The 26,064-nt window shown below is 41.3% G+C and overlaps 1 protein-coding gene across 1 annotated transcript in view; it reads right to left on the bottom strand.

Moving 5' to 3' along the window:
* The window catches only part of PLEKHH1 (pleckstrin homology, MyTH4 and FERM domain containing H1), a gene marked incomplete at both ends in the record, with an annotated part of 42,696 nt that overhangs the window by 16,288 nt on the left and 344 nt on the right, over positions 1 to 26,064 (bottom strand). The window contains 13 exons of the mRNA XM_082282955.1: positions 910 to 990; positions 1,940 to 2,101; positions 3,092 to 3,178; positions 3,738 to 3,848; positions 4,508 to 4,647; positions 5,653 to 5,803; positions 6,311 to 6,399; positions 6,982 to 7,060; positions 9,890 to 10,899; positions 13,594 to 13,675; positions 14,456 to 14,539; positions 17,311 to 17,460; positions 20,582 to 20,644. Coding sequence (XP_082139081.1) covers positions 910 to 990; positions 1,940 to 2,101; positions 3,092 to 3,178; positions 3,738 to 3,848; positions 4,508 to 4,647; positions 5,653 to 5,803; positions 6,311 to 6,399; positions 6,982 to 7,060; positions 9,890 to 10,899; positions 13,594 to 13,675; positions 14,456 to 14,539; positions 17,311 to 17,460; positions 20,582 to 20,644 — 2,289 coding nt within the window. The remainder of the gene's footprint in view (positions 1 to 909; positions 991 to 1,939; positions 2,102 to 3,091; positions 3,179 to 3,737; positions 3,849 to 4,507; positions 4,648 to 5,652; positions 5,804 to 6,310; positions 6,400 to 6,981; positions 7,061 to 9,889; positions 10,900 to 13,593; positions 13,676 to 14,455; positions 14,540 to 17,310; positions 17,461 to 20,581; positions 20,645 to 26,064) is intronic.

The raw sequence follows: 26,064 nt of genomic DNA, 5'->3' as shown, positions 1-26,064 counted from the left end.
TATGAGAAGCAGAAGCACATTAATTAAATGTAACTCATCTCCCAGTATGGGCAGGGAACACTGGGAAAGAAAAGCCAAGTAAAAATGTTGACAGTTCTGTAAAATGTAAGGAATAAATAATTCAGTACTTAGCTAATGTAACCTTGCATTTCTAGAGAATCTCTTCTTTCATAAAGTTCTTACAAAGCGTGTCACTACTTCTATTTTTCTTGGGAGAGCATCTACAGATTAGAATGAGAATATGCAAATAAAAAGATATTTTTTCCCATAAGATACTGCTTTCTTCCCATTACACTTGAGGGCCAATTGCTTAGTATCTTGAGCCACAGTTTTCTGACCCTGGTCAGACTTTCTGCTTGCTACTGGAAAAGAAATACTTTTAAAATTTCATAAGTAGTTAGATTCAGACAAGAGAGGAGATCTGCTGTGCCAACTCTGGAGGTCAATCCCAAATATAAGTCACAGTATTTCTTGATATTTTAAAACTTGGGGTTTGACATCACCAAAACAACGGAATGGACTATTGGGCCAAGTGTCCAGAAATGGCAGTGCATTACACTGATTGCCTCCCTCTTCCCAGAATGTGGTTGCTATCTGTTTTCATGACGATATGTGGAATCTATCAGCTGCTGTATGAAAGTCTGCTCAGAAGGCTACACAAGACCAAATACAGAAAATGAGGAACAAGGTACAGAGTGATCTGAGAAAGAGCAATCACTTGCCTTTTAAGTCTGCTGTCATTTAAGGTTAAAAAAATAAAATCACAGAAAATATAAAGCTGTGGAACCGGTGCTGTTAGAAGAGTACAACCAATAAAGAGACATGACACACAGAAGCAGTAACAGTAAAGAAAACTTCATGAGAAATGGGAAAGGAGGGTCCAGAAAAAAAAGGAGAAAAAGGAATTACCTTATCTTCATGATTTCGATAGTAGTAGAAAGTTTTTCCAATCAGTGCACACCAGACCAGCTTAGAGTGACCATGCTTGACCTGTAAGGAGGACAAACATATCCATATTTTTAATATCAGCAGTATTTTCAGAATGACCTTCTAGGATTTCAATTTCCAATTCAGTTCTCCCTTACAACTTTGCATATATTATTTTATGCTAATATAAGCTCCTCTCAAAACATACAGGGCACCCCTTCCAAAAACAGGCAAGTAGCTCCCACCCAAGTACATGGGTGCTTATGGGAAGGGGTCTAAGGTTTTGTGAAGTGTTTTACTCATTCATAGTAACTTATAATTTCTATATACTGAAATATAATATTAACGATAACGTTTTAAAGATTATAACAACAAATCGCTTCTTCTCAGCAAGAAAAGAACAGTCAGCCTATAGTCTAGATAGCTGTTTCCTATTGAAGATGAATAACCTTCAGATGAAGGTTGTCTTTAGCTATCTTAGAACCTGACCAGAAGTATATTAAAATATTCACAGTAACTTGCAATGTCAAACTAATCTATGGAAATGATACAAAGAATAAGAATTTTCAGCCATTGTACTTTGTACTAATGTACCTGAAGTCTGTTATGACAGAACTAAATGCTAACCTGGAACCATACAAGCCATTTTTTTGAAACTCTCCTATGTCACCAAGTTAAAGATCACTTAACCGTGACATTCAACAGTGTTGATTTTTTTACTATGACAAGCTGTGAACTCTGCTGAAGAAAAGCACACATAAACTAGATCATTGTTATTACCTACTACTTGACAGTCAGTACCTTTCAGTAGCCTTGTTTGTCCCATTCCTTATCATTTATATAAATGCTTCACTCTGAAATACAGAAATCTACAGCCACTTTTCCTTCTTTCCCTACTCTTACAGAGAGTATTAAAATATTAATTTCTTGCTCACATTTACTGTGCAAACCAAGAAGCTGGTGCACTGTGAATTCCAAGCTAAACTGAATAAAGTATGAAATATTATTTTACCTTCGTGAGCCAGCCTTTCACAGTAGGTTTAGCATCACTATGAGGAACGCCAACAGGACCACTCACTTGTACTCTCAGGATACTCTGTAGGACATGAATCCATTCCTCCAGGATATTGGGAGAGTCTGCTGTCAGGAAGTAGGTTCTCTTTTCTGTCACAAGCTGGAAGGAAAAGGAGTGAGAAAGTATAAATCTGCACACCTACAAATCTTTTCTTCAGTTGCTGAGTTTCTTTATGTCATACAGATTTTTTTTTTTGGTCATTCAGGAGAGAATTTTCTGAGAGTAAGAAAAAAGGTGCTAATCCTCAACGCCCAAGTGAAAGAAATGACACTCAGATGAATCGAATTCTCACAAGCTCTCTTGCTGTTTCCATTGGATACTGTGGCTTTGTGTCCTCTCTCATCCTTTCTTGTTCCTCAGTGCTGCAGCTAGTTTTTCATTTTAAAGATGACTACATAAATGTGGGTTTTGCTGCCTTCACTTCACATTGCATTTTGCCTTCATTACCTTGTGACTCTGAGAGGAAAGATGCTATAAATTTAATAGTATTAGGCCTTAGCAACTTCAGTTCCATAAGGGCAGAAGGTAGGTCACAAGCCAGGCCATGTGCCTTTCAAAGTATGAAAGAAACTTTAATACTGCCTTTCTAATTAAGTCAATAATGACTTAAAAGTGAACCCAGTGATGGTCTAACTTCTAATACTTTAGAAGTCAAATTCTAAAAGGAATCAAACTATTCAGATTTTTTTTAGATCCTCCAGGCATGTAAAGTCAGGCTTGAGATCTTGTGAGAGAAGTCTCTCAGAAAGATCCTAGGTACTAGCTGGTTTTAATTGTTCTAAGAATCATTTTCCCCCACAGATTTCAAGCTCTAACTCCTGCAAAAAAAGGGAAAGTGTTATGGTGTAAAACAGGAAAAAAGTAAATATGAATTTTTTTTAATTTCAAAAGGGTGTATTTGGGTTACAATTTAGCTCTTTCCTCATTATTAATTAGACTAACTGCCTGTTTTGTGCCAGGAAACACAGAGACCACATAAAGTTAGCTCATATCAATTGAGACACACAGTACCATTCAGTCTGAAATAAGTGCTCCCTCACCCAGCCACTGAGTGTATGGTTATCTGCAGGATAAAAAAGCAACACCTACCTGGAATGTTTGGGACCCTTCACCTCTGACAATTTGGCATGAGGAATTCAGCTCCAGCTGCCCTTGTGGTTTGCGGATAACATCACTCTGAGGAACGAAAAGCAAACAATTTTTTCAGTAGGAAACCTCAGATGGGTCTTAGATTACTTAAATACATCATCATATGCACGTGCAGCTTGGAGTCTGCATTCGTGAGCTGGAAAGGACAGCCTAAGGTTGCCAGGTGAAATATGAGACAGTGTGATCCCATTGCAAAAGTCTCCTCAATAGTGGCAAACAACGTAACAAGGGCAGTGATAACAAATACTGTCTTATGGAGTTCAGATTGGACAATATGATTAATAAAACAAAACCAAACCCAAACAAACCAAACCTTTTCTAACTGGGAAGACAATACAACATACAGTAGCTACCAAGACGGTGGCTGAATTTCCACCTTTGGAAGTTTTCAAGATTCAGCTAGACATTTGTTAAGTGACAAGTTTATTAATAATAACTTTGTTCTTCATCTGATGCATACAGTGAATCTTTCTAATGTTCGTAAATGATTTTCAAAACAGTGACACGTCTAACCAAAAGTGGTTTTTCAGTATATTGAATTTCTCTGTACCTTTAAAGAGGAGGAAATGTATCCCCAGTGACTTACCGGGGACTTGTAGTACATGATTTGTCTGTTTCTGAGAACAAACCATCGTCTTTTCCATGTCTTTACCTGGCTGCCCATTTTCAGCAAGTAGCCCGATTTCTCCATGGGTTCCTGGAGGACAGAGCAAAGTGGAGAGGAGGTTACCTTGCACCTCTCAAAATACAAATGAAAGTGTGCTGAAATCAAGCCCAGACATTTGCTGCATCTCCCATAATTTTTTGCTTTGTTTAGTAGCAGCCATCAAAGATCATTTCACTGATTGTTTGATGCACTGTAAACTTTTTTCTCTTCCTACCAAAGCACTGATTTTCCAAATAAAAGTAAAGGCTGTCTCTATGCCATGATTAGACTCCTGTTCCTTGCCTGTTTGATCTCCTGCATTGAAGAGTACAGACTTTATTGCTGCTCATTTTGAGGTTTCTTTACTTTCTCCTTCCTTCCTCTGAATTTCCAGGTTTATTTTGTCCCAAAAGTGTAAAGCTGTCATTAAAGTAGAACACAACCCCAGGAAACCAATATAGGTCAACAGGAAAGAATACAACCCTTGATGCTTATACTTTTATCTAACCACATAACAGAAATGCACCTTCTTCTGAAGCACCAGATAGTGTCTTTTGGTCTCCCAGCTGGAGCAATAGCCCAGTCTGTTAGAGCATCCCTTTGCAGGGGGATTACTCAATATACTATAGTTACACTTTTCTCTTTTCAGGCCAAGGCTCTGTTTGCATCCCTTTCCAAGTGTAACATAGCAGTAACAGTGCAAGACTTACAGTGCAGATTCCACCATCAGTGGAATAGGAAGATGTTCGCTGTAGTTTATGTTCTGGCTCTGAATAGTCACCATCCAAGGAGTAGGCATCAGGAGGGATGGCATAGTCACTCTCAGAGCTCAGCGAGGACATAGATACACCTGTTCAAAATAAAGGGAGGAATGAGAGTCATGGCAGAAGCATGAACTGAATACTGTACACTCCAAAAAGGTTTCTGCATCCACCATTGAGGTTTATTTTTGGTTCAAGAAGGACAAATCAGATCAGACTTTGGAAACTCAGACCCCACTCATGTGACTTCTGAGGCCTCTTTTTATTTCCCTAGGAAGACAAGTAGTGAAAAGTGAGTTTTGGATACTGACGGTATAATAAATTTATTGCTGAATAAAAACAGATTCAAAAAAAATACATATATAAAATAAAAATCAACAGACTTGTTATCTGAAGGAGAGACAGCTTGTTTTCATCTGGGAGTATCCATTATAAAGTCTCAAGCCCCTCTGATTCCAGCTAAGGAAAAGGATTCTTCACTAGCAATGGGGCTTTGCTTTCTGGGAATCTTTTACCACTGGCACATGGCAATGCACAGGCACATCTGCCAATGCATCACAATAAAAGTTAAGACTACAAGAAATACAATTCTATTTTAAAGACAACCAACAGTAATGAAAATTCCATTCAAGGAATCAGTTTAGCCCTCCCAGCAGGCAAGAAAAATAGTCCTAGTCAGGACTCAAACTACCCGATGTCTCTCAAAGAAAGGAGAGATGTGCTTACTGGTCAAGAAATTACCAGCCAATGACAAAGATAAAAAAGAATTTTCTTTATTGTGTCAGTAGTAGCTTGCTTCCAAGGAGAAGTCACAGAAAAGGTATGGATGACTGGATACGTGATGAATTTGGGAGGGCAATCCTTCCTGCAATCTTAGTTTAGCAATTGCCTGAATAGAAATCTATCAGCAGTAAAAAACATCTAAGAGAACTTGTTTCTACTGTTTCTACTGTTGATGTCTGCACATATTCTGGGAGAACTCCTTGTTAGCATCACTCTGGCTGAGCATTTGCCTGTCACCAATGATGCTGTTCAGGGCATCTTGCCTGTGATAACAGAGTTCATCCTGCTCAGTAGCAATACTCCCACTTTACCTCTCTTCACGGCACGAGGGCTGCCTGGCATGCTAGCTTTCCTGTTCTCAGATCCAGCAGTAGACGTCCTGAAGCTGGCATGGGAGCCACAGTCATCATCAGAGCCTGAAGACTCATCTAAGAAAGGCACACTGCTGATCTGTGTGGCTTTCTGGAAAACAGACCTGTATGGTTAGTGTGTGAGAGAAGAATTTGCCCAAGACAATCCCTCCTCAATCACAAGACAGAGAAACCCATGCCCTTCATTTTCACACTGCCTTGCCCACTTCTGCCCCAGGGTTCCTCAGCTCCTTCCCTTCTAGTCTGAGAACTTCCAGGCTGGACTCTCTAGTCTGATTTGTTTGGGTTTCCTCTGGTTACACCCTCCTACTCGTCCACGACGCTTATGTTCCATCTCATTCCTTAGGCTACACCCACTGTCACCTCCAGGTTTCATAGTGCACACTGCAACTTCCTGGACCAAAACTCGTTGCAATGTTCTGTGTTCTTAAATATATTTATCATCTGCTACTCTTTCTGCATTGTTTTGATGTTCAGTACTTCCTGACATTCTCTAATTTTCTTTCCTTCACTGCACAGTTTCATCCTATTTTGTCTCAAGTTACTAGCAGCCCTGGACCATGCTTTCCACAACAGGAAAAGTGAAGTAACTCCTTACCCCCTTCAGCGTAGTGTAGACTGGCACCGTGACATTTCTGTAGATGAGATAGGTAAATGGCCCAGAAGTTGAACACGAGAAATTGGAAACTGGGAAAATTCAGAGAGAAAGCAAGAGAGCAAATAATACAAACCAGTGAAAAAGAGGAGGTTTTAATGGAGAAGCACATGGAGGACTGCTATCCTGGACAGTCTGGCTTCAGAAAGGCCAGGAGACGTGTTATTAATTCCATACAATTCCCAGTGAGAGCTGCAATGTTCCCTCCATTTAGCCTGTAAGACACCTTACCCACCCTGTGCTCCCCATGGTACAGTGGCAATCTGGTGTACCCTTGTCCAAACAGATAAAAGCCGTAACAGGTAAAGGTGATGGTTAATCAGAAGACTAAAAACAGGCCACAGACATGCAGAGGCAGAAGACTGGCGGCAAAACTGATGGAGGAGATAATGGAATCCCTGAAGATGTCCCTGAATGTAGAAGCACAAACAGCCCAGCACCAACCACCCCCAAAATCAGATATCTTCTCCTCCCTTCCTTTATTGAGGCTATCTATGAGGTCAAATTTACTTTGAAAACAGGCAAGGAAACGAAGAAATGTGAATAGCCAGAAGCTCAGGTCCCACACTGTCACCATGAACTCCCTCTAAGGATGGATCTAGTCTAGAACTTACAGCAGCTGGAAGTATCATTCACCATGGCCACTTCAGACAGCCTCATGCCAGACTTGGCCACAGCATAGATTCGGCTCTCCTGAAACATTAATACCATGAACAACAATGATCAGGCAAAAATGTAATTCTTACAGACAGAAATGCCCATGTCGCAGAATCACACCACAGTCACACCTTTGGGTAGGAAGAAGGGCTCTCTAAGAAAGATAGCTGAATTCCACTGTATGTTGTGTGAATGACCATTAATGGACGTGTGTAACTCTGTGTGAATTCCCAGCTACAGACGTGACATCCACACACTGGACACCTACAAGTAATTGTCAATAAATTATTATATCACAGCTTGGAAAGAGATGGGTTTTTTTCCAAATTATAAACAATACAAGAATCAAGAACAGCCCTAAACCAGGACAATTCATTGAGTCATCAGCTGTAAAGGATGCCCATTCTGTAATAAGGGAATGAAAGAAATGCCTGGAATGATTTCAATAAGCCTGTGTCTCAGTTACAACAACATACAGAACTTTCAGTTCAAAGGATCTCCAAGTGCTTCATGAATTGATAAAAATTCCAGAGGAGGAACCCAACTCTGTATCTAGATGCAGAGTTACGACTAAGACGTCAACTAGTGCGAAATGGATAAACCCCAAAGCTAGGAAACCTCTTGGTGCTCCTTAAAGCATACAACCAAAACTCACTATGAAATAACACATATAATACATAATATGAAAGTACCTAAGATTGCAAAGTCAAGTACACCAAAAAATTTATAAGACATAAGAATTAACAATGAGCACTTGACTTCGCCGTTTCAATAAATCACTTGTTTGCTCCTACCTTTAAAAAAGCAAATGAAAAGAGAATTGTCTCTTTTGATGCTACATTGATTTCCACCAGGTTTGTCAGTTTGGCCTGTTTAGGAACCTGGTTGATGGAGTCCCTTGGGAGTCAGTCCTGATGGACAAAGAATCCAGAAAGACTCAACATTCTTCAAGAAGGAAATCTTTAAGGTGCAGGAGCAGGTCATCTCCATGTGTTAGAAGATGAGACAGTGAGGAAGACCAGCCTGTCTGATCAGAGAACTTTGGCTGAACTCAAAGTTTATCACCTCTGGAAGAAGGGACAGGTGACTCGGGAGGGGTATAAACACACCATGAAGTTATGCAGAGAAAAAATTAGGAGGACCAAAGCCCAATTAGACCTTCACCTGGCTACTGCAGTAAAAGCCAAAAAAAGACTTTTATAAACACATGAGAAACAAAGAGAGAATCTCCATCCTTCATTGGATATGAGTGGGAAACAGTGACAAAGGATGAGGAAAAGGCAGAGGTACTCAATGCCTTCTTTGCCTCAGTCTTTGATGGTAAAACTAGTTGCTCTCCAAGTACCCAGCCCTCTGAGCTGGAAGACATGGAAGGGGGAGCAGAATTGATGCCATGATGATTTTTTTGCCTTTTCTTTTATACCCCTTTTATATACCTTTTTATAGCTTTTGTATTCTTAAGTGGTTTTTAGCTGACACTCTTAGACTTATTTGTCAAGCTAGGAGACCAAACATCTTAGAAGCCTCATAGTTAGGGATCAGATGCGCCAGAGACCAAGGTCCTCTCCAGAACACATTTTGTAAACTGAGATAAGACCATCCAGGGGGAAGGTTCCTTGGGGAGGGGGGCTCACTCGAGCCTCTCATTGGGGAATTTTTTATAGATATGCTAATTAGTAAAACCTATAATGTTATACCAGATGGATTGTGAGGGTGCATTTCGGTGCATTTGACCTGGACGTAGTGCACCTAAGGATCCTTAAAGTAAATACCAAGATAAAGTCCCTTTTTCCCTTCTAACCATGTTTGATTCTTGATTTTAAGAGCAGGAAAAGGCATCAGAATGAAGCCCCCATAACCCAAGGGGAAATGCCCAGTGACCTGCTTGGCCACTTAGACACACACACAAGTCTGCGGGGCCAGGTGGGATCCACCCAAGGGCACTGAGGGAGCTGTCAGAAGAGCTCACTGAGCCACTGCCCATCAGCTACCTGCAGCCCTGGTCAGCCAGGGAGGTCCCAGGTGACAGGAACCTGGCAAATGTGACACCAGCTACAAGGGCCAGAGGAGAATCTGGGCAGCTACAGGCCTGTCATCCTGACCTTGGTGCTGGGGAAGGTCATGGAGCAGACCATCCTGAGTGCCATCACAAGCACATGAGGGACAACCAGGGGATCGGGCCCAGACAGCATGGGTTTGTGAAAAGCAGGTCCTGCTTGACCAACCTGATCTCTTTCTATGACAAGTGACCTGTCCACCTTCTCAGTGATGAGGAGAAGGCTGCTTTTTCCAATCTAAACAATTCAAGGACTAACAAACAATTCATCTATCTGACCTCAAAAGTAAGAAAAAACAACAGGATATGTATATTCACTTTACCATAGTTTTTCGCAAAATTCTCCTAATAGCAGGGGCATACAATGAGATAGGAATGCTGAGATCTAATCCATGTATCTATTCTAGTATCCACAGTTTTTTCTCACTCTGAAGCTATCTGGTCTGGTCCACTGGATTTATGACTCATTTTTCTATCTTACATGACAACAAAACTAAGGATTAACTTTTGATGACCCATATAATGATAAACCACAATACAGCACATTTTGCCTTTCATTTTTATTCCTATGGTTCTTGAGTACTACTTTTTCAATGGATTTTTTTCCCCTTATAAAGAGAGAAAAAGAAAAAAAATTGTCAACGGAGCCAGCATGCCTCATGATCTGGAACTGTCCAGCTTGGTGGCTCAGGAATGTAACCTGTGATACCCAGAGGTATCAATTCCTTGTGACCAAGAAGTGCTGTAGCCTGACTACCAGGCACAAAGATAAGCAGCACTTCTCACACTGTTGTCCTTGCATTTCTTACCCATGATGGGAATCGGTGCAGAGGTGGTGTGGGAGGTTTACCTCCCAGGTCAAGTGTGCCAGCCTCAGAACTCACAGCTTCTCTTTGCTCTGCAGGTAAGTGGTACATTCCCTCACATGTTCCAGCTTCTCCCCTCAGCAGGCCACATTCTGTCTCCATCTTCTCCATCACTCCATCATCATCAATGTCTGTCTCCTCCACATGCCCACACGTGACTGGAGGGTCTGTTATGGGCTGGAAAGTGTTAGTCTCTAAGTGCATTACACGACAGAAAGAATTAACCCCCGACTGTGGTTGGCTGTGATGTCTCTTGGCTAGTTGGATACTGTCTCTTGGTGTATTGGGTGTTCGTATTTTTGGAAAGGTCATACTACTCCCAAGGTTGCATTCCCTCCCTGGACAGAAGGAATGTGCTGTAACAGCTGATGTTGACTGAACCAGAGGTGGCTCAGCAGTCTGGAGACGGCCCTCAAGCATGCTCATTATTTCTCCTGAGGAAGAGGAGTCCAGCCGGTGGGAGTTGAATCTGGCACTCAGATCATCAGAGAAGCGGGTGCCATCCAAACTCACTTGTTGCAAGGTGCTCACAGCACTATGGTTTCCTTCCAAAGATGACTGGAAGGTCAAAGCCTCAAGAATTCTTGTGGTCTCTGCTGGAGAGTCCAGTGATATGGGATCAGAGCACCCTAAACCGTGTTCAGAACTTATGGTTGGAAATACATTTTTCTCTGTGGAGAGATTCCAGCTTGATGGGTCAGACATGAGCTTCAGCATGCTCTGGGAAAGCAGAGATTTATCCTCTCCATTCTCAGTAAAGGTGTCATTGGCAAGGACTATGTTTCCTGAAGAGAGGACATGTTTGGTAGGTCCTGTCTGACACACCTCTCTGAAACCAGGTGCAAGAAGCACAGGTTTCTGGTCTATCTTCTCAGCAAAAGGGGCCTGCGATGCTCGGGGCTTCAGGGAATCAGAGCTCCAAAGAGATTCAAAGGGAGGAATGCTGGTCATATCTACAAGGAAGGAGAACATATGGTTAAGGCATTCAAATACTTTAATGTCTTCAATGTTGCTTCCTAGTGTACATTCAGTTGTATTTCAATAGCACCCTGGCCTGTTTAGGACTATATAGAATGGAAAGAAGATGGCTGGACACAGTTATAACTAAAGTGCTTACATTTATTATTGGAAATAGCACAGAAGAGATGAATAGGAAATGATTAATCACTGTTCCTGACAAAAGTGAAACTAAAGGGTGCCTAATGAAATTAGGCAGAGCATTTGAAATTTACAGGAGGAAGGTTTATCCCAGACAAAAAAAGAAACAGAACGCTGCAGATAGGCCAGAAAAAGTAATGTATCAGTAGTACAGGAGTTCTGGCTTAGGAACTTCCTAAACTACTGAGAGCAGAAGCTGGAAGGGCATATGGAGAGAAGGACAGCTTTACCTGCAATATTTTGTATGGTCTTCCCTGGAACGTGAGCAGCCAATCAGGAGATGGGATACCGGCCTAGGCAAGCTTTCAGTCTAATGCAATATAGGAGCTTTTACTCTTACCTATAAAATTATGCCTCCTCTCATAAAACATGAGAAGGAAGTGCACCTATCCACACAACACTTGGTCAGATACATCCAAGTGGCCAGAACACTGCTTAGCATGGCTTTTGGCTTTAGTGGACCTACAGTGATTAAGTCATCAAATAAGTTGGTATGATTCCATCCACTCCCAGGGGCTAGATGAGGCTTCCAGCAAAGGTATGGAGACCTTCTTAACTATCACAGCAATCAGTGAGTTTACTCACTTTTCAAGAATTTCCCTAGAGCTTTTTGTTATCCTTTTGTGCTATCTGACCCACACAGTGCTTTACGTCACAAAGTTTTATAATAGTAACTTACATGGTTTTGCCGTAAAATCTTCCTCTTTTTGGTTCTTTCCCTGCCCTTTCAGTTGCTATGTTAGATGATGACATAAAAGATAGATCCTAGATTGCCTCCATTGTCCTTTGTCTACTTAGTACCTACACTTTGTAATTACTATACTTTCTTCTTTTCCATAATTATTAGATTTAAAGATTATCCCAGTTCTACAATTTCCACCAAATAGCAGCTTTAGAATATGAGAAAGTGAGGGTAAAACTTGGAATGTCAGAGGATATTTGATTGACCTTGGCATTCATATTTATTTCAGCCTGACTGAAAAAGAAACAAATCATTAGATGCTTTGAAAATTGCAAAATATGGGTGAGCGTGACTCTGCTCAGCTATTGCTGAAAATGCTGCCTGAACATCAAACTCTATGGGTATTCTTAACCACCCATGGGATTTACAAGGAAATAGAAACAAACTGAAGACACAAAGTTACAGAGGGAAGAGCAAACAGCAGAATAAATTACTGCTGACAGTGGAGAGGATGAAACCTGCTCTTGGAAACAGCTGAGAAAAAGACAATCATGAGAGCATGACCTTGGCACTTGAGTCACAAGGAACTGAATGTTAGCAAAGCTAACACAACACTGGCACACACAAATCCTGGCACGTATTTTCCCCTGACCCTAAGGTAAATCATTAGTGTAGACTGAAAAGAGCCCATTCATTTTAAATACTACTGGTATTTTTGCAGCTTCCTAGATGTGACAGGAGATTATGAAGACGCAGCTGTTACTATTAGCATAGCAAGCAAGGAGAGATTTGTCTCTCTGCAAAGGCCTCTGACTTCAGCCTGGCATAGTGAGACTAGTGAGGGATAAGAGGAGAGGACAGTGCTGTTTACTGCCCAGAGAGCTGGGATCCAGGGAACACTTAATACCGGATTATTAACGCAGCTTACCAGGCATTCTCTTTTTGTGAACAGTCAGAGCCGGGGGGGATGAGAAAAACCCAGTCATAAAACATTTCACTAGAAATGTGGTGGGATTTAGAAGGAATTTTGCCCTATTCCCTTGCTGTGGAGTAATAGGAATGCCAGAAAGACTTCTGCAGGAAAGAAATATCCCCTGCCCACGTGCCCAGTGAAGTTCTGGAAAATAGCTCATCTTACTGTGACCAAACCAAGCTTATTAGAAAATAAAAATTAAAAAAAGAGAGAGAATTTCTTCTTCAAAGTATGTTACAAAGAAAGGTGCTGAATTCAAGCCTGGAGACCAAAGTTTTCCATCCAGCCACCAAAGAACAGCAAATACCCAAAACACCATAAGCAGCTTTCTCCAACCCAAGCTGATAGCACAGAAGAACCTAGCTCCTAAAGGCAGACCAAATAGCTGCTGCCTTGGTTCATTCAGTTATTCAGCTCACATGCCAGCAGAGGTTCGGTGGGGATGAGAATAATTCACACATGGAGGTACACTGAAATACATCAGGGACTTCTCCCCTGCAGCACTGAAGTGAATGGAGAGTTCTACTGTGTATTTCAATGAATGCTTTTAACTCAGGAGCTCAGTGGCTTATTTTAATGGCAAATGCAGATTCTAAGAAAAAAAGGCGTCTATACTCAATTGTTGGTGGGAAAACAATTAAGAGTTAAGGCAGGTAGCATGTTATTCCCATCTTAAAAATGGACCCGCTAAGGAACAGGGCAACAGAACAACTCTACTGCTTGCTGTCACAAGTTTTAATTTCTGACAAAGTTAAGAATATAATGCCAACCCACGAATGCCGACCCCACTCTTGTGGTGGTTACTGGGCTGCAGTGCCAGTTGAACACACTTACCTTGCAATGTATCCTGAAGAGCTTCAATTTGCTCCATCAGTCTCCGATTACAGGTTTTCAGGTGGTAATTTTCTAGCTCAAGCTATGAAACCAGAATAATAAAAACTGAAAAATAATGCCAAACTGGTGTACGTGTGATCCACTACACAGAACATGCCTTCATCTTTGTTATTTTCAAATATCTTAACAAGGGAAAAAAAAAGATGGGTGAGTCTACCAGTCACCTCAAAATCCTTCTAATCAGCAGCATCACTAGAAAACCCACTTAAAATATTTTTCTGTGCTTTCTCAAACAGCCACTGTTTGAACTACTGGCACTTCTCAAATACGTCTTTAACTTGGAATAAAAGACCAGACAGCCCACTCCCAGCTGAAAACTACTACAGCATCTTTAAAACTGCATGCTGACCCGCTGCTATCTTTGTTTTTCTAGAAGATAGGCCCAGACAGAGCCACAAATCCACAGGATGGAAAGAACAGAGAGGTCAGAGACGAGAAAACAAAGGACATGTTTGTGTAACAGGTGCTCTGCCAGAAAGGAACAGAAACTGCACGCAGAGAAAAGAGGAAGAGGTAAAAGTAAGCTAGGTGAAAGCCACTTGTGACTAGCCAATGTTCAGAAACTGCCTTTGGGCACTGGCGACTTCACAGGCATTTACAGTTTGCCCAATAAAGTAAATAGCCCTCAGTAAGACTGATGACCCTGGCCCTACAAGTGAGTATATGTAGGGCCAAACAAGCAGAGTGCCTCTGTGGCAGTTTGACTGTCCCCAGACTATTGTCCTACATAGGAACCCCCTGGGAGTGCAGCCACTGCACTTACTCACAGGCCTTGAAACCTGGCAGCAAGCTAGAGACTTACCTCCCTGAGCTTAAATGTTACCCACTCTTTGATCTTGGCAGCTTTCTCTTGAACAATTTTGGCTTCCTCAGTCCTCAGCTGTTTCTGTGCCAAAAAACCAAACCCAACATTAGACGCATTAGGAGAGCACAACTAACAGCTCTCAGTGAGTTACTGCATCAGGAGTGACTGAAACACTGAAGCTCCCATTCCAGACATAAGATTTAAGACTGCTACTTGGACACTATTATTCAGCTGGCCTCTGAAAAAAATAAAGCTCTAAGTTGCCTTACATGGTCCCTAGAGTTAAATTCAGAGACTTGTTTCAAGAGTTTGTTGTGGAATAGCAAAATCCAGGTCAGGTAACAATTGGCCACCTACCACAATTTGAGTACAGTCTGCAACTTTTTCTGTTTCATGTGGTTTTGCAATGTTGCTGCTTGCTGTTGAGCACCTGTAGTGTTCCCCCAGCCTACACACACATCATTGGCCAAAGGTAATAAGAATTAAACAGTGCCCTACAACTGATTCATAAAACATCAATCATTCCAAACAAAAGGGATTCAGCTGCTGTAAGTACAAGTGTAGGGCACAAACTTTCAAGGTGTACAAGATGCAAATACCAACAACGTATTTAACACACACACACAATATTCTCACCGAGAAAGTAAATTTAAAAAAAGCTCCACAATTAGATCTTGAAAGACACTAAGACCTGCTAGGAGGATTTCAGATGCTATAAGCTGTTGTATGTTTACAAATCCATTAGAACAAGTTCTAGTCCACACAAAGGTGTTATGGCAATACTGTTGATTTGCACAGTGACTGTTGTTCCCCCAAGTATCTGCTTGGGTAATATTGCTACAGCATTTTTGCAGCTGTGTTTTCTCAGCTGTGTTTTTAACTTTTCTGGAAATTTCCTTTGAAAGATGCTGAATTAATACTATAATCACGCAAAACTTTCTGGTTTATCTTCTGTGTGGCTTCATCAGAAGCAACATCACTGAAAACTATCCTATCTGCATAATGATTTAAACAACTGCATGAAGAAATCAGTTCCAGGAGCAAGGGAGGGAAGGGAGAGAGGAGGAATATATGCTCCATGGCACATCAGCCCTGGTTTCTCCAATTAAGGGGCAAAGATAATTAATACCTTCTGGCAGTAGTTGGTGGTTTCCCTGTTACACTGTTTTTTCTGAAGTAAACAGATACAAGTACTTATGACAATAAAAATGTCAGTCCTTTCCCCCACTTTAATTTTTCACACTGATAAATACCATATAAATGCAGAGCACACTGCACAAAATTCCCCACATTTTCACATCACTTTTAATCACCACATGCTATTTATCACTACAATTGCACATTTAAAAGCTCTTATTCACGTATGTTTGCTGACTTTAAAATAGACCCTAGTAACGCTATAGGCAGCAGGAACATTTGTAGTTGAGCGTAATGAAATAACAGCAATCAAATCTCATGCTTTAAGAAGAAGACTTACTTAGCCTTTTTTTCCTTTTATATGACTGTGTGTGTTCCTAATCATCAGGTCTCAACCTTTGCAGGAGTTAGACTACTAGATGTGCCCACAGGTCTGAAATGATCTGGCACAAATAGCAGATCTACCATCTCTGAAAATCCATCAGATGGGAATTGGCTTTGAATCCCTAATGACCTGGACTTGTCCTGGAATAGGGTTCAAGACGCAAAAGATTCAGATTACTACACTATATGGTGAAGTGCAATGCCAGGATTTTATTTAGGGTTCTAAAGTAGAATAGTGACACGATGACAGCATAGTCACCAAGCTTAGTAAGCCCTGCCTCTAAGCAGAACCAATTCACTTGGGCACTGCAGCCATAGATGCAGTTATTGTGCTTTAAGATCCAAAAGCAATTAGAGATTCTTTGTGTCCCACACTACTGTGTGGTCCAGACACGACCTCAGTGTTCTCTTAATAATGCTCTGAACTCCATGTCTCTTCCCATCCCAGTGAAAACAAATAGGATGCCTTACAGGGACCCTTAGTAACCTAGCTCTGCCACCATCTCATCCCAGTCTGAAACTAAACCAGCGACTCTTTATCAGAGTGTTTCTCGTCTGGAATTACCAAGCTTTGACTTTCATTTCTAGAAACTCATTTTGCCTCTTGTTGCTGGAACAAGATTTCTACTAACAGTCCTTGAAATAGGTCACAATTAGTTCAGTGTAATTCAAATGGCTGAGTAATTTTTTTTTGGTAAAATTCTACTTCTGTTTAAAAGTTATTTACTTAGCAACACATAAGAGTACCTCATTCCTCATGTTATAAAAACCACAGGGCAAGGCCTTTACTAGAACTGCAATACAAGCCCTGCTGTATGTAGCATTTTCCTTCCACCAACTGAAAATGGAAGAGACTAAGAACTACCCATGCTGGGAAACAGCTGCTCTTCTATAATGACATCTGACAAGAGATGAACTATGCTAAAGGACTGCTAAAGACTGGGAAAAGACCCTTCCCAAGAAGCAGCATGAACTGAGTCAGAGATGGGCTACACAATGGCTCCGCAAAGCAATCTATACACCAAAAAGCCAGAGAAAGACCATGACCAGACTGTAGCATTACAATGTAGGGTCTCAGAACTAACATAAGGAAGCCCTTTAAGCTCACTGACTGATCTCCAATAATGAAGAGACATGGGCTGTCAAAGCTGAGTGGATGTTTTATCTGAAAGAGAGGATCTTGTACTGAGCTGGGCATTATCTTACAGCTGATCTGGAGGCAACTGAGAGACTAACATGTAATGAGACATAATCCGTATATTTGAACTATACATTACAGAATTCCTCTGACTCATGAAACCTACAGGCCTCCCTGTAGAAAATATCCCTACCTGTTTTGCTAGCTGTGTCTCCAATTTGTTGATCAGATCCTCCTTTCCTTGCATTGTGCACATCAGCTCCTGGTATTTCCTGTGCAGGGTGCTGTCAAATTCACCAGTCTTCACGTCAGCTAGTTTTATCTTCTCTTCCATAACTCTGACCTGTAATGGTAATCAGAAGGAAACTGAAAAAAACCGAAACACAACAAAACAAACCAATGCAAATTAAGGAGCTGCTTGTGTAGTGGTAAGAGAATGAAAATAAATGAGAATATTTGTGGGTTTCTTATTTTTCAAGTCAGGGAAGGAAAAATAAAACATCAAAAACTACAATACCCTTCAGATCACACTTAGTTTATATCCACATTTGTGAAAGGAACATTGTCCATTCATTTGTAAAGCTGAAGCAAGAACAGATGCAAACTGAACCATGAATAGATAAACACATCGTGGATTGTGAGGTATTACAATCAAATTACTAATCAAAGACGTCATACAGGCACCATAGTCTCTGTACACGTATGAACAAGGTACATCACACCTTCCTCCTTTGCAATATCACAGCCAGTTTTTACCTCATTCACTACCATACCACAAACCCCTGGCCATTTGCTTCAGATTAAGATTTCTATAGCAAAATCTATTATGGAGGTCCTTCTTCCTCCTATCCCCAGAATAAGACAGTGTTTTAGCAACTCCTGTCTTTCCGCCAAGTCTTTTCTCCAGACCTGCTACGGAGTTACAATGTTAGATACTTCAGAAGATTTGCCTGTCTTTCAGCTCCTGCCAGTGCCAACACTTCTTCATCTCAGCAAGAGAAAGATCACTGTAGAGCTCCTTCACTACAGACAAAGTTTCAATGCACTAAAATCTAGTAGCTACTGAAGCATTTCAGGTTTTTAGCAAATTTTTAAAACCTCTTTGCTTTCTTCAAAATCTCTGTCTCTCAATAATGCCACTCCGTTTTACCATTACCTCATTCTATTACAATGGATTATAATACTTCATTTCTAAAGATTAATGGAATCCCCTCAATTTAACTCAAATGTACTAATTGCAGCATTTGAAGATGGGAAAATTTCTGGTTCCAACACATCTCAAAGAAGCTAGATCTGCAAAGAAACCAACTCCAAATACCATAAATTTAGCATAAATTTAGAACCAGAAAGACAGAATGCAGGCAGCAATCTGAGCACTTCACAAAGTCCGTGCAAGACTGTTAGTCATGCTCTGTTGAGCAGCCTACACTTCATACTTGCAGAAGCTGTGTTTTGTCCTCCTGTCTGCCTGTATTAGGCAGAGAAGCAAATTGCCTCTTCCTCATACTGAATCAGAAAGGTAAGCACCCAACATCCGAGCCAGAAAACTAAGCCTGCTGAGTCGGATGTGTTTTCATTAGAGTTTAGGGTGATTATAGTAAAAAGAAATGGCCCCTCCTTTCTGTCTGATGCCCAAATGCTGACTCTGTACTAGAGGCTCAGTGAGGGGACTGCAAACATGTGATTTCCTTAATTGAGGTTGGCAGCTACAGGGAGTCCATTGAATTAACAAATCCAACCCCCCAGACTCCTGGAGAGAAAGATAACAAGGGATTTTGCACTTGATGTGGAGCCCTCTCATTTGTTGGCTGCCTCTCATTCATGGTGAATGTACTCATTAGTGGAAGGGAATGGTCCTACTCTTGTGCTGTCACTTCTTCAGGCTGTCAGGCAGCTATGTAGCATTTCTCTAGGAACACTTATCTCTGGATGTGGATAAGACTGCTGGAAAGGCAAACATTGAGGGTTGCTAGTCTTTAGGACCTGCCAGCATATGGCTACAGAACTGCTGGTGGCAGATGAGTGAAGGCAACCCTCATTTCTGCTGGTGGCAGGTGAGTGAAGGCAACCCTAATTTCTGCTACACCTTCCCAGCCAAGTTCTCCCTTTCTTGCCCATTCTTGGACCTGGATTTGACTTGTTCTCCATCTTGTCCCTTGCTGTCATTGCATCTCATCATATCCTAGGCACTCTGCTCCTGTCATTGAGCCTTGTCATTGAAACCTTCTTCACTGGCCAGTTGCAATAACTGTATTTCCTGCTGGTGCTGTCACAGCTGTCACTTTTGCCTGTATTGTGTTACCTTTGCCTGTCTTGGTTGGGTATGGACTTACTGATACCACTCCCAAGAACAACTGGTTTTCCTCACTGGTAGTTGCTGGTCTAGCATAGAAACCAACAGCATGCTGTCAACACATAGCTTCTTTCCTAGAATTAAGCTGGTCAGTAAAAAATCTTGATGTCAGTATCAAACTGGCATGGAATAATATGTTCTGCAGACAGAATACCTTTCCAGGTACTCCAAGTTCTTGATTCCCAAGTGATATGTCTCCCAGTGCTTATAACACTGCTTATTCACTCCTTCCCTTCTGAAATCATCTTTGACAGTCATTCTTGGCTGTGTGGCTTTTATTTCTGCCCTTCAACCCCTGACTTAGTGCTCAGTCCTGCAGCTCTTGTCCAGCTGGAGGGAGCTGATTCACTTCAAGCGTTCCCTTCATCAGTGATCTGCAGTGATACAAGAGCTCAGACCACCTGGCCCTTCTTGGCACTTTTGTCTCTATAATACTCCTCAGAGTGCAGAATGTCTGCTTCCCAAAGGTACATTATTCTCTATAGCCTGTTCACAAGCTGGTCTGCCTCTCTCCCCTTCTCCATTACTCAAGAAGCACAGAAGGACTAGTTTAGACAATATGCTTAATTTTTAGATGATTACAGTAATAGACAATGAATCCAGCTCTTACTGTTTTTCTCCATGGGCTCCTGAGCCAGAGCAGTAATTACTAAGTAGTCCAAAACAAGTGATAAGGGTGTGTCTGAAAAACCTACTTCTTTCACAGAACCTTCTCTACTTGTAGACAAGTCCTCACCAGTACTCTTAAGTATTTGTTTCCTGACGACCTGCCAAGCAGCCCTATCTTTGCGATTTAATCCTGAGGTACAACATTCCCTTCCTTTTCCCCAACGAAGCATGCCTATCATGGACAAGGGGGTAAAGGCTGTGAAGCTGACAGGAAGGTATAAGGTGCTGGTTTTCACTTAGGGTTCAACATACTCAGGCACCTGTTGACAGCGAAGGCTCAAAGACTGGGAAGTAGACCAGAAAATCCATCCACCATTGTAAATCAGTGTTTCCCTAGCAGGGCATAGCACTGCAGATTGCTGTCAGTATGCTAGACTGGAAGGAATTTAGAGTGAGTTAACTGCTGGACTTGTACCAGAGCCACCATAAAAGAATATCTTACCTGTTTCTCTGCATCCTCAGCTCTTTGCTCTGCTTCTATCACTCTCTGTTCCAATTCCTGCATCTTCAGAAACAGAAAAGAAAGAAGAGGGGGAAAGAAGGAAAACAAATTAACATCACCTGGAAATCCACATTTTACTCAGGACTTGTGGAAGCCTACAGATTTTTGGCATATTTTGAGTTAACTGGACAGCTTTGACCAGGAAAAAAAAAAGCCTTTGACCTTTTGCAGTCTTCTGCCCTACTTTGAATATACCGGAACCATTTTCTCATTAGTGAGCTTCATCATTCATTACATGGGTCAAAGGAACAGTGCCAAAGCCTTGACCTCATCTCTACAATTTACACACCATGGGCTGTCCCTGCAAGGAGCCTGTCCACAGAGAACCATTCTTCCCTGATCTTATTTCATCTAGGATTCCTTCACAATGGTAAATAAAAATGAATGTATCTTGGAAAGCTCACAGCAGGTTCTCTGTGATGCCACATTATAACCAGTGAATACTTTGCTTTGGCTTCAAAAGCATCACAGACTCATAACTGACAAGATTAACAATGATCTTACTTTTCCTATGATTCTTTTCATTTTGAAGAGCTTTGCAAACTGACAATTCTGTGATTCGACATCTGAGCATTGCTGCTATTGAAGTCAAAGGACACCGAATAGAATTTTATCCTAAGTGTTTGTAAGTCTCTTCATTCTCATTAAATGCAGAGGTACCTGGGATTCTTCTAATAATTTACCACTAGAGCCCATTTTTGGGGGGAAGGTGGTTGGTTTGGGGGGGTTTTTTGGTGTTTTTTGTTTGGTTTTCATTTTAATTTTTCTTTAAATAGCAACCTAGTATCTCATTTGATGTTTGTCAAGGTCATCTTCCACCTGGCCTACTTCAATGGGTCTCAGATTTAAGCCCATGAATACAAAGTCAGTGACACTAAGTTTCACCCACCAAGTTGCAAAATTCGAGGAATGCTTCATGGAGTTTCCAGCACTTACTTATGTTTTACTATGGAAAGAATGACATAGAAGAATCTTCAGAAGATTAAAAGAATCATGCTTAAAGATGGAAAACTATAAAGGGAACTGGGCTCCTTTTCTCTCCAACACATTTTGTGGTTCTTGATAAAGCACTGGAGCCAAGTGTTCAGGTTGGTCACTAACAGGACCAAACCAGTATTTCTGAAAATGGGACTTACTCCTCTTGGGCTGATCACCCAGAATGGATGGGGCAGCATTCCCCTGTTTCCATTTGCCTTCCTTCATATGGCAACAAGACAACTCTTCTTTCCGTACATGCTCACTGACACAAAAGCAGAATGACCCCTATCAACAAACATATCAAAAGGTACATACACGTAGACACCTCAGTAGTCACGTAACTAAAAAAGCAATGTCATAAATTAAAACCATGAAGATCAAAACCTGCTACATTTAGCATGATACCTCTCCAATTTGCTTTTTCAGTGGAACAATCAAATACATCAGTCTCTGTAACTTAATATCCAAATCAAGGATGCTTCCTTGGCAGAGGAACAGAGAGACGCCACAGAAGACTGCAGTCAGACAAAGCTGCTCTGACCAAAGAGTCTTAGAGGAGAGACTGAGCTCAAGGCAATCTAATGTCAACAGCTGTGTTACATGAGTATGTGTCCCTCCAGTACAGTGATGTACCCATGCATTTATCTATTAGTGTCTGCACAGTCATCACCCCAGACAGGTAGCAGCAAAACACATTGGCAAAAGAGAGATGTTAAGAATAATTACTGTGGAGACTTAATATGCTTTGGGAAACAAAGAGTGTTTAAGACAGTAGCTTCAGAATCAGTGGTTTCTCCTAGGTGTCTGATTAATTGACAGGGTTTACATTCACAGCACAGATGAAATTCTGGGCCTTTTTACCAAGCTATCCTCTTAAACTAATAATTCAATCCTCCACAAGGATCATGAAACACTCAGGTTATTTTAAGAAGACAGCACTGTTCTGACTGAAAACCTCCTTGTTGTCCCAGCAGTTGCTTTGCATTGCTAGCAGTTATGGATCTTGATGAGGACAGAGAATCTAACTTGGGACCATTCCTGATCCCAAAAAAGTTATGAAACTTGTGCAAGCAGGGTGACATGGCTAAGTTCCAGCCAAATCAATTACTTTTGTCACCCTAATTCGCTCTGTAGCCTTAAATGAACTTGTACTTTTCTTAATTTCCTGTCCTACATCGTTGGGTTGTCCTACTATGAACTGTTAAATAACTGCTGTGTTCCTCATGTACATGAAATCATTATTTCACTCATCCCCAGTGTCAGCACTCTCACTGGAGCACAATCAGATTTAATACATACATGCTTGTATGGCTCTTTCAAATCCCTCAATGAATTAATAATAATGCTTGGTATTTACATGGGTCCTTTCATTCAAAATGCTTTATAATTTGACAAATGCTACTAAGCAATGTGACCCAGGTCACATAAAAAACTTCGTAACCAAGCCAAATGCACGGAACTCTTCTTTCAAACACTAGCCCAGACAGCTGTATGGGAGAAACAGGACTAGTTGAATAGCCATGCTTACATGAAACAAAAGAGCCTTTTTCCAAATGTTCATTGTTTACTGAAGTAAGACAGAAGCAGGTTAAGTACCCAGACGGCCCTTCTAAGAGCTGCAAAAGATCCTCCCATCAGCCATTCACACAGGCTTTCCCGATGGCTCAGAAGAGGCTACATAAAATTGAGTGAAAAGAAGTTCCTATACCTCTCAGCTTCATTTTCCTCCTGCTGTTCTGTTCCAGATCTCACTCCTATCCAGGTCAACTTGCTGCCAAGGCAACGGCCTGCTATGCCACTCACCAACAAAGGAGTATCCCTTTTCCTTGTGTGTGTACAAGAAAGTCAGGGTGAAAAGAACTGCCTGTTTCCAAAGCGATCCCTGCTAATGCCCACAGGGTAGGACTCAGAGGTCTCATGCCCTGTGGGGTCCAGCAGAATGGCAGAGTTTTGTCTGGGAGACCAGGGGCTAAGGCTCTTCCGCCATGCCATCCCCCAGCCAGGCTCTGTGCAGCTTGGACAGCTCTGTTTGATAGCTGAGACCAGGCTATCAGCGTGGAAGTTCACACTATGTGAACTAGGGCACTGGCAGTTAAACCTCTGGGTTTTAAATTCCTCATGTTCTGAACAGTGATCTAGATTATTCAATCTAAGCAGATTTAAAAAATCTGAAGTATTTAAACTGTTAGAGCACATTGTACTACCAATGCCAGGCATGAGTGGTCGGGTTTTTTGTGAGCTAAAACAGTAAAAACTGTCTTGAAATCATAAAATTAGTTACAAAGAATAATTTAAGATGTGGGGGATCAGGTTTTCAAGGCCTTCAATCAGTCACCTCCAGACCTAAGACAACCTAGTTGGTGAGCAAGTATCACACCCTTGTTAACATTGTTCTTCGTTTTCACCGCCTAAAACCACTTTAAAAAAAAATAATTTTCCTGTTGCTGCAAACCATATTGGAAGGATCTCAGGACAATGCTTACCACAGGTTGGCGCACAGCTTCAAACTGTGCAGACTTCACATTTTTCCAAAATGGTCTCCCCTCACTGCCACAAAAACCCTCTTTTGAAATGTAGGACTCCCAGTAAGTCTGAATCTCTTCATTCTCATAATGAGGGAAAAAACATAAAAATCACAGTTGCTATAAAATCTATGACAAAAATCCCTGAAGCTGCCATCACTAGACATAAACCAAGCACCTCCTTCAGTTCTGCATCACTACCCACCTGAGGGTGAGAAGGATGCAGCGCAGGCAGGAGCCCCTGTTGCCGTGACTGCCGGGGTGTCCTGCAGTGACTGAGGAGGAGGGAAGGAGGGTCTCTGAGCAAGCCATTACAGACCAGTTGGGAACCTAAGGCCCAGGACACTTCCCAAGAGGAGTGTTCAGCATGAGCACTGTGTGTCTGAGTCCACCAGCAGCAGGAGAGCCTGCTGGAGCTGCCCCACAGTCCCTGCTGAGGCTTCCCACATGACATTCAGAGTTGGGAATTGCAAGCCTGTTAGCTCTTTGACCCTTCAAGTAAAGCTACAACAGCACTGTACAAGTAGTTACAGAATAACCTGATCACTGAACCAAGCTACTCCTTAATCTTAACAAAGGGAACATCGCTTTGACTAAAAGGCTGGAGAAATGGCAGCCAGGCCCCTGAAGCAGATGAAAATTTAATTCTCTGCCATGACCCACAAACTTCCCTAAAGAGATAGTCAAAATATATCTGGCAAGTCTGTTCTCCAACAAGGAAGTCTGGTAGGTGGGTTTGTCTTGTGTGGGTAGTAAGGAAGTTTCTCAAAGCAGAAATTAATAAAGCACAAAAATACATATTTCATAATGCAGCAAACTTAAAAGTACTGCATATGAGTACTGGTTGTCTTTACCAGACCTGTTACACATCTACACAGATTTTTTTAATGTGCCTTTATCTAAATGGACTTTACAACCACTTTCAATGTTTTTCAACATAAGTAATCACTAAGGTTCATCTCAGAAGCTAATTTGAAGAGATGAAGGAGCTGCTTAAAACTACACAATTCCTTAAAATATGAAGGGTGGAAAAAATGTCTCATGCAGTACATGGCAATAGTGAAAATATAATTACAGTGAAAGGAAGGATGAAAATTACTCCACTCTCAAGTAGCTGTCATCTGGATGTTTTTACATCCAAAACCAACAAACAAGAATTATACACAGAAGTTACATAATACAAAATGGAGCAAAAGTGAGTTTAGAATGTATCGGTCATTAGGTATAGTAAACTGCAGTCAGCTGTACAGATTTCATCTTCATTAGTAAAACTGTGACAGAAAGAAACTGTTCTCACTTTCCTACAGTAATTGAGTATCTGAGCAATCTTGGACTGGACTGTGATAATGTAAGACACATTTTGAAAAAAATAAGGATCCCCACAGCAACCTACGAACTTGGACTTTATACAAATGTAGGGAAAAAGCTTTAATTCGAATTGAAAACCAACACCATTTAAGGTAAAGAAAAACCACAAAAAATACACACCATGACAAAAACAAACAAAAAACTAAAAGTCCAATAAAATCCTCAAATCTTTGCCAGTCCTCTCCTCTAGGATGCAAACAAATTCACTGAGGGCACTTAGTAGGAGATGTCTCTAAAACCACAGATCCCATGCAAGTTTCTAACATCCAGATCTCAAAGTATCTGGCCTTGCTCTTCAGTATCCCCAGGATGTTTTGACTGGATATGAAGTGTTATTCTAACACTGTGGCAATACACATATCCCTGCCTGGGCTTTCAACATTATAGCATAATTTGCACTCTTATAAGCTTTTCTGTTGCCAGCCAAGTCCTCATCCTACTGATCTTATCCAAAACATCCCTCTTTCTCTTCAGTTGTCTCAGTCACTTTAGATATCCAGAATCCTGCTGGTACAGTGTTTTCCACTAGAGTCCAAATACTTGGTGATTTTGCAG

The sequence above is a fragment of the Coloeus monedula genome, assembly GCF_965178545.1.
Source record: "Coloeus monedula genome assembly, chromosome: 6".
Lineage (NCBI taxonomy): Eukaryota > Metazoa > Chordata > Aves > Passeriformes > Corvidae > Coloeus > Coloeus monedula.
This window is presented reverse-complemented; position numbering and strand designations above follow the sequence as displayed.